The sequence below is a fragment of the Eschscholzia californica genome, unplaced genomic scaffold, assembly GCF_041429995.1.
Source record: "Eschscholzia californica isolate CP2 unplaced genomic scaffold, dmEscCali1.0.p SCAF_2, whole genome shotgun sequence".
NCBI lineage: Eukaryota > Viridiplantae > Streptophyta > Magnoliopsida > Ranunculales > Papaveraceae > Eschscholzia > Eschscholzia californica.
Genome location: NW_028238309.1, coordinates 65,239,134 through 65,248,047, shown reverse-complemented (window position 1 = coordinate 65,248,047; position 8,914 = coordinate 65,239,134). Strand labels below are relative to the sequence as shown.

Sequence of the window (8,914 nt, the reverse complement as noted above, 5' to 3'; positions counted from 1 at the left end):
TCCGGCTAGAATACGCTCTCTTGTTGAAGGGAGTCTCTTCTCTTCCCCATGAAAAATTCTCTACTCTGGAAAATGAGAACCAGTTTGAAGAACAAAAGGGTTCCTCCTCACGTTAGTACCTATATAAAAAAATGTCGAATGGGTCCAAATATTTTATTTAAAATGTGTCCATGGTTTATGAATTTAGGAAGAGTAAAATTTATGACAAAGTTGTAATAGAAATAAATTAAGGAAGAAGGATTGAGAGATTAAAGATTAGAAAGAGATATTTGAGTTTCTAAAAACATTGAAATAAAAGACAGCCACCACAAACATCAAACAACAAAAACATGAAAACCTTAAAGAGATAAACCCTAGGAGTCTATCCGAAGTTACAAAGCAAAGACAAACCTAAGACAATTTTAAACTCCCTTTAGCTTTCTTTGTTCAAAAAAACAAGGATTATTATTTAAAGTGGTTGATGCCCGTCTTGACTTCTTTCGATCTCTTTCGTTCCTTCTTCTTTAGTATTATTTTGACTCATCTGCTTTATTTTTCTCTGTGTTTCTTACTGCCAATAGAAACAAGAATACTCATTCAGTAAATCTCATTTTAAGCCTTAAGCACCTTTGGAAACCCTAAAACCAAGTTACGAAAACAATAGGGCAACTTTAAAATATTAGAGATTTTTTTTAATGACATATTTTGCGGTTGTCCAAAAAACTATGGCGTGGGAGGTGTTTATTTCTCGTTTTCTGAATTTGACGTGTTTGAATCTGAATCAAGTAGATCCAGAACCAACCCGAATCAGCCATTCAGACTTGTCCAGACAAAAGCAACATTCAAAAATCTGACTCGAATCAATTCAGACTTTAAGTCAGATTTCAGTTAGAGAAAAAGGAAACACTACAGCTTCCTAGAACATACCATAATAAGTACGAAAGATAAATTCTTAGAATTGCAGACTCACCTACTGGTTAGAATTTCCGCTCTCATGCATTGTTGCAAGCAACTGCAACTTTGATCCTTTCGAGTGTGCTAGAAATTAGGGTATTGATAGTTGCTACTGATTTAAAAGGGAATTCTTCTGCATCAATTGAATCAACTAAGACCTGCAAAGCAAAAGTGAGGATAGAGCTGCCACCCTGACCACCCTCAACAATTCCCCCTCTATGAGTTGGATTTCCATGGGGAAGTATAACAAAACCTGAAGGCACGATAGATGCATGATCGCCTTTCAGAATTGTAGTTTTGTCACTAAGATCGATAGGAGCATAAATTACGAACGATCCTGTCGCACTGGTACCACTTTCTTGCAGTATCAACACGTCACTATGGGTGGAATTTTCACCATGCTATATGACATTATAAATTAGTCAATATTATGCCTAGTTAGTACGTGGTATTTTTGTTCTGATATCGTTCTGTAAAAATTGGATAATTGATGTATAAACGAAGTAAAGATTAAACTTACGCAAGCACGCAGTAAAGAGACACAGTTTCCTGGATCTCGGCCGTTAGCAATATGTGTTAGTTCTTGGACAGCACCTCCACTTAAAATTGTATCCCACTATGACAAAAACACAAAAGTGTATTCATTAGATTTTGTGAGAATAGTCCCACATGGAAGATTGGGTATCTAGCAACCAGCAATATAATGTCTAGGTCCTCTTCACTTATTGCCAATTGGTTTTGAGTTGGATGACCACAAACTTAACAAATGCCCAAGATATAAATCAGAGGAAATATTCTCATATATATCTCCAAGATATGAATACACTAGAATTAGATTATTTCTATATTTACATTATTTATTTCCATCCATTGTATTTCTCTTCCAGTATAAATAAATATGGAGGTATATAGTTTTCCTCACCCAAAACCTAAATCTTTCAGTATATATTTTAACAAAAACAACTTCTTTATACTAATCTTACCTGTGTTCGAGAATTGTCATCTCTAAGGAAATCAAAGACCCTCTTTGGTGGAACTAGAAGGCAAATGGAAATGACTGCCTTAACCACAGTACGGATTGGCCTTCCTTGGTCTTTGACGTTCTTAAAGATCATTACTCTCAGATTCTGAGTGTCAGGCCCTTTTAATGTAGTCCAGGTATTGGTAGCTGAAGCGCTAACACCAGAGAAAAAACTCATCACCATTTGATCTGAGAGCTTCAACAATCCCTTTCTCTCTTCTAAACTAGCTATCGCTGCACATACAGTGAGAAATGGTATATGTTATATAGTCATTTCAAGTTATTCAGACAATGAACTCTTTACATAAACGGGCATGATATGTCTACAAAAAGTTTCGATTTAATTAAAATAAAGAGGATGAAAGTTTGACTACGATCTAGACCGTTCTCAGTTTGAAAGGGAATCAGCAAGTAACAAATTAAAATTTTTCGCACACAGAAAAAAATCTACCTGCATCTTGGAAGGAAAAGCTACTAGCCATAACACTGGCAAGGCGTTCGCTTTGTCGATCAAGAGTAGCAATCCAATGCTTGGCACCGAAGGCAAGAGTAGAGTTAACCAGTGGTTGATATAAATAGTGACAAGTAGTGTCAGCTACTTCTACATGTTCTACCCAAATCACCTGAATTGTTCATACAAAAATTCATCATTTGAGAAATTAACTATTATTTTGAGGGGAAATATAATAAGGGTTAAATAGACTTAAAAAGGTTCACCTTTGAGGACCCATTTGGCATTTCTTTAATCACACAACCAGATGGCCTTTTAAGACATTTCAAGGTCGAGCTTGGATGTAAATGGTCCAAGGTCACATCCACCACAGCCCAAGTTCCATCAAGATGCTTTCTGCTGTACCTAAGGAACATACTCTCTCTTGTTGGAACTAGTGGTGAAGGGACTTGGAATTCAGCTGTTATCTAAAAAATTATTAAAAGAAAAATAGAGTCAGTTGGTTGTTGCCAGCAAATCTTTTTTTCTCTCTGTGATATTCCAAGTCCATGGGTAGTTGGTTGTTGCCAGCAAATCTTTTTTTCTCTCTGTGATATTCCAAGTCCATGGGTACCGGATTTTGTTTCTAGTGAGTGCTCCACGAGCCCACCAAAAAACCTCGTCAGTTACTAAGTTTGAAGGAACACCTACAGTCCAGGTTTCAGACTTTCTCCTGACTAATGTGGGACTATCACACAAACACTCTCTCTCCCACGTCGCTTAGGGGAGCATCCATAGCTTAGACTATAGGCTAGATGCCATTACCTTAGGATGTTGAGGCCTTTTAGGTTAGGTGATGAGATCCCACACTAGGATCAAAACACGTCTCCCTTGGGACGGGGTCTTGGTTTGTGAAAAACGGGGACGTTAATATTGACAGTACGTCGTGGACTGGGTCGCGACACAAACACTCGCACTTTGTCTCTCTATGTTTGTTTCATTTGACTGTAACTAGTTTAAATACCATTTGCATTGCTCCATTCAAGTTTTCATCACCAGTTGACTGGACTTCCTCAGTCGTGGCATCTGAAACTATATCAGAAAATACACTACGCCACTTATCCTGTCAATCAAACATACAAATTTGTTAATGAATATATAAAGCTCTAAAAGTAAAATATATGGACAAGGAAAATAAATGAATGCCATTGAAAAGTTTACGATACCACATCTGTAAGAATCTCGATTAGGTTAACACTGCTCATGTTAATATCAACACTACATCGAGAAGCTTCGGTTTTGAACCCAAATGGTTTTGCTCCAATTCCCCTTGAGAATGTTCTCGTGTACTCATCCACATTTAGAATCTCATAAGAGCCATTACCGCTTAGAACCCACAATGGCTCTCCCGAATGAACCATATACATCAGCTCTTCCATTGATGCATCCCCTAGCTCAACGATTTTTTCTATGTCAGTCAACACACTTAAGGATCTAGGGAGATTAGACCCACCATAAATCTCGCCTGCAGGGCTTGTTTGAACAACTTCATCCCCTTGGTCAAGGCCGCCCGGAGCAATGGGAGAAGGAACTGGGTTGAGCACCGTGGATTGTCCAACTCCTACATGTTTTGCGAGCTGCAACCAAAAATAAAAGGATCAAATTTAGTTAGAATAAACATCAACTAAACATCTTAAAGAGACCTCTTGTTCATGTGCTATACCTCTTCTCTTAGTCGAGCAATTTCGACCCTCAATTTGTAATCTTCAAATAAGACTTCTTTGTTAGAAGTTTGGCATAAACAATTGAGAAGCAACGCATTGTTGAGTGCTTCTTCCAAACTCGTAATCTCGCTACGCAGCGTTTCATTCTCGAATCTCCAATGTGAGATCTCTGAACGCTCATTATGGCCCTGACAAAAAAAAAGTTGGTTAGAAGCAAGTGCAGGTTTTAAAACTACTAAGATGTAATAGTCCCACATTGCTCGCAAGAGTGTCCAGAGACTGGGCTATATGTGTAAGCTCGAGCTTAGTAAGTACCGAGGCCTTTTGGGTAGGCTTGTGATGCCTTCGCCAAGGGCAAAACCCCGTACCTGTGTGAGGTGGTTAAAGCGGGGACAATATCGATAACTGCTAAGGCTTGGGGCGTTACAAAGTGGTATCAGAGCCGAGGACGACTCTTCGCTGAGGGTGGGGATTGTAATAGTCCCACATTGCTCACAAGAGTGTCCAGAGACTGGGGTATATGTGTAAGCTCAAGCTTAGTAAGTACCAAGGCCTTTTGGGTAGGCTTGTGGTGCCTTCGCCAAGGACAAAACCCCGTACCTGTGTGAGGTGGTTAAAGCGGGGACAATATCGGCAACTGCTAAGGCTTGGGGCGTTACAACAAAGTGGTATCCGAGCAAGGTTAAAAAAAATTGAGTGAGAAAAAAAATTGAGAAGAAAAAAATTTGTGAGAAAAAGTTGTGTGAGAGATGGCAAGTAGTAGTAACAATATGGTTACACTAATTCCTCGTTTCAATGGAGAGGATTATAATTATTGGAGCAAAAATTTAAAAGTGTTGCTTAAATCGATGGATTTATGGAGTTTTGTTGAGGAAGGTTTCACCATTCCTGAAAATGAAGCGGCTCTAACGATGGTCCAAAAAACCGTGTTGAATGAAAACAAGAAAAAAGATAACAAAGCATTGTTTCATATTTATCAAGCAATTGAGAAGTCAGTCTATGAAAGAATTGCTAAAGCTGAAACTTCAAAGCAAGCATGGGAGATTATTCAAATTGCATACAAAGGTGAGGAAAAGGTAAAAAAGGTACGTCTCGAAGGATTGAGATCGGAATTTGAAAAATTGGAAATGAAGGAAAATGAAAATGTTTCTGATTATTTTACAAGAGTAAACTATGTTGTTAATCAAATGGCATCTAATGGAGAAATTTTGGAAAATGAAAGAATTGTTGAAAAAATTCATCGTAGTTTACCACAAAAATTTGATTTTGTAGTGGTGGCTATTGAAGAATCAAGAGACCTCTCTTCACTTTCTTTAGAAGATTTACAAGGAACTCTAAAAGCACATGAGTTTAGAATTAACCAAAGAAATCCTAGTCTTCCCGATCAAGCTCTAAAAACCCAAATTACAAATATGGGAGACCGTGGTTCTTACCGCGGTCGTGGTAAAAAATTTCGAGGAAGAGGTTTTCGTGGTAGAGGAAGAAGTAATTTTTACTCAAACAACTTTGATACTAAAGAGGTTACTGAAAATCAGTACTATAATGGAGATAGAGGTCGTGGTTATTAAAGAGGAAGAGGTAGAGGATATTTTGAATGTTATAATTGTCATACTGCTAAAGAATGTCGGTATAAACAAGATAACTATGATGAATCTAGTTTTATGCATGAAAATAATAATGATGCAAATGAAAAAGATCCAAATGAAACTTTGTTACTTGCATGTTATCATGATACTGATGTAACTGATAATGTTTGGTATTTAGACAGTGGAGCTAGCAAGCATATGACAGGTAATCGAAATTTGTTCTCAAAATTAATTGAGTCAGACAGTGGACAGGTGAAAATTGGAGATGCTAGAACCTATAAAATAAGAGGTATTGGTGAAATTTCTTTTCAGACAAAATCTGGCAATATTGAAAAAATGTCAGAAGTTTATTATGTACCTGGCTTGAAAAATAATTTGCTTAGTATTGGTCATTTGTTAAGGAAAGGATATGATATTCATTTTCATGACAATACTTGTTTGTTATCAAGAAAAGATCAACTTGTTGCAAAAATTAGAGTAACACCAAATAATATGTTTCCTCTTGAACTCCAAATTGCTAACAAGTCTTGTTTTTCAGTTGTTCATAACAATGGAATTTGTAAGTTGTGGCATGATAGGTATGGACACCTGAACTATGGAAGTTTGAAATTGCTAAAAGTGAAGCATATGGTTGACGGGTTGCCTTCCATTTATGAAACAAAAGAAGTTTGTGAAGAATGCCAACTCGGTAAGCAACATAGAGAACCATTTTCGAAAAAAAATACTTGGAGAGCAAAGAGGCCATTGGAATAGGTACATTCAGATTTATGTGGTCTATTTCCTGAGTCCAATGGAGGTAACAAATATTTTATCACTTTTGTCGATGAATTTTCAAGAAAAGTTTGGGTGTATTTGATGAAAGAAAAATCTGAATCATTTCAAGCTTTTAAAGAATTTAAAGCGAGGGTAGAAAAATTTTCTGGTTTACAACTTACAATTTTAAGAACTGATAGGGGACGTGAGTATCTTCCTATTGAAACATATTGCAAAGAATTTGGTATAAGGCATGAGTTGACTGTACGATACACACCACAACAAAATGGTGTGAGTGAAAGGAAAAATCGTACAATCGTTGAAATGGTAAGATATATGCTTAAGAAAAAACATTTGCAACAAGATTTATGGTCTGAAGCAGTTTCTTGTGCAGTTTATTTGATTAATAGGTCTCCTACTAAAAGCTTGAGAAATTGCACACCTCATGAAGCATGGTATGGGGTTAAGCCGAATGTGGGTCATTTGAGAACTTTTGGTTGTGTTGCTTATGCACACATTCCAGATGCACTAAGAAAAAAATTGGATGATAAATCAGAAAAATGTATTTTTGTAGGCTATAGTGAGAGGAGCAAAGCCTATAAATTGTACAATCCAGAAACAAATAAAATAGTGATTAGTCGAGATGTTCGATTTGATGAAAGTGGTACTTTTGAATCAAAAAGTGAGGGTCCTAATTGGTCTATAATTGAAGATGAGAATGGTAGTGAAATCCCTTCATCTTCTAATATTCAATCAAATGATTATTCGTCTCAAAGTAAACCACCAAAGAAGACAAGGAGCTTGAGGGAAATTTATGACTCAACTAACCCTATTGATCCAGATAATGCTATATTTTTTTGCTTTCTTTGCAGGTGAAGATCCAATTTCCTATGATGAAGCATCTAAAGAAGAAAAGTGGCAAATAGCCACGGACAAAGAAATAAAATCAATTGAAAAAAATGAAACATGGGAGCTTACTGATTTGCCTCCAAACAAGAATTTAATTGGTGCAAAACGGATCTATAAGACAAAGATGAATCTGGATGGCTCTATCCACAAATACAAGGCTAGGCTTGTAGCAAAAGGTTATAAACAAAAAAAAGGAGGAGATTGTACCAAGGAAGTATGGCATGACAAATTATCAATTGACAGATGTATTCGCAAAACCTATAAGTGGAGAAGCTTTCAAGAGAAAGGTTGCAAGTATGGGTGTTGGAAAAAAATTTGGTTTAGGGGAGGCACTGTTGGAAATTAAACCAAATTGAATAGGTATCAATTACTATTGGTTGAAGATAATGGTTGGAAGATGAATCAAAAAAGGTTTCATATATTATTATTATGCACTAAATTATAATATTTAAGTATTAGTATTATGGTAGTAGTAGTTACTTAGGTTATGGTATTTAGAAAGTCGAAAGTCTTTTGCATTTACTTAGAAGCAATTTAGAATTAACTTGGGCATTTATAAATACCCAAGCTTGTAATTTGTTTTAAGCAAGAAGTGAGAAAGAAAGTTAATAGAGTAAAGAGTTTTAGCCATCTCCTTCTTTTTCTTTTGTCTAAGTTTATTTCCAACATCTTTGTTGTTGGACTTTAAACCTCTTTCATTATCGGTTTGAAATAGGTGGTTATCGTGCTTACATCTTCTATGAGGTGTTGGTGTAAGGGGTCGGGTGGGTGGTACATGTCAAATTAGAGTCTTAGCTGTGGGGGAAATTCCATGTTTCAATTCTCAAAACAAAAAAAATCATGTTTCTTTTACCTTCATCTGGGTAGGCTTGTTTTGGAACCAAAATTTGTCCCAACACCTTCCTTTGCTTGTCATCTGGAATTATAAGATTCTCCTTGTGTTAATTTGATTCTCTCTCTAGACACCTGTGAGCAGACCAAATAGAATAATTACAAGTTATGAAAAAACAGAGATGACCAATACAATCAACAACAAAAGAACAATGCAAGTGGGTAGAGAGAGAAAACAGAGTTGACTACCAAACTTTTCTTCAGAAGATAACGCCCATAAGATCTTGGAGGAGTCCAAGTTTCAATCTTTCAGATTATCTTCAACTTGGTTGAAGAGAGAGAGAGAGAGAAAGAGTGGGGGTTGGAGAAGATGAGACAGAGGGGAGTGATAGTTGTCTGCTTAGAGCAAGAGAAGTGTAAGTGCCAAGAGGTGGAAGTAGAGAGATATATATATAGGAGAGAGAGAAGCTCCTAGAGTGGTTCTAATGGGGTTATTCTAAGAATGGACATTCGCCTGATTAATTTTTATCTACTTTTAACAAGTAAAAGTATGAAATCGAGCTCAGTGAGTGTCCCGAGTCATGAACGATTTAAGTTAAAATTAGAAGTATTGATATCTTTTGTCCCGATTCAAACGATTTAAGTTTAAATTAGAAAAATTGATTTATTATTATATTCGTTAATTAATGTTCTTTTGATTTCCTACATGATATCTTTTCGCCATATA

At 36.4% G+C, this 8,914-nt stretch overlaps 1 protein-coding gene across 1 annotated transcript; it reads right to left on the bottom strand.

The window, feature by feature from the left end:
- Positions 1–240: 240 nt before the first annotated feature.
- LOC147560393 (homeobox-leucine zipper protein PROTODERMAL FACTOR 2-like) lies at positions 241–8,703 on the bottom strand. Its single transcript, XM_086658007.1, has 11 exons — positions 8,437–8,703; positions 8,210–8,322; positions 4,108–4,296; positions 3,611–4,021; positions 3,409–3,507; positions 2,672–2,872; positions 2,406–2,577; positions 1,917–2,188; positions 1,454–1,549; positions 950–1,334; positions 241–550 (listed from the first exon to the last, which is right to left on the bottom strand). The coding sequence occupies exons 2-10, from the start codon at positions 8,270–8,272 to the stop codon at positions 972–974; spliced, it is 1,866 nt and encodes a 621-aa protein (XP_086514133.1). The 5' UTR covers positions 8,273–8,322; positions 8,437–8,703; the 3' UTR covers positions 241–550; positions 950–971.
- Between the last annotated feature and the right edge of the window lie 211 nt (positions 8,704–8,914).

Bases quoted from the DNA above. Each gene is read 5' to 3' on its own strand.
- LOC147560393 (XM_086658007.1), bottom strand. From the start codon at position 8,272: ATGACAAGCAAAGGAAGGTGTTGGGACAAATTTTGGTTCCAAAACAAG. The intron at 2,578-2,671 runs GTGAACCTTTTT...TGAACAATTCAG, and splicing joins TGCCAAATGGGTCCTCAAAG to GTGATTTGGGTAGAACATGT. The intron at 2,189-2,405 runs GTAGATTTTTTT...CTGTATGTGCAG, and splicing joins CTTTTCCTTCCAAGATGCAG to CGATAGCTAGTTTAGAAGAG.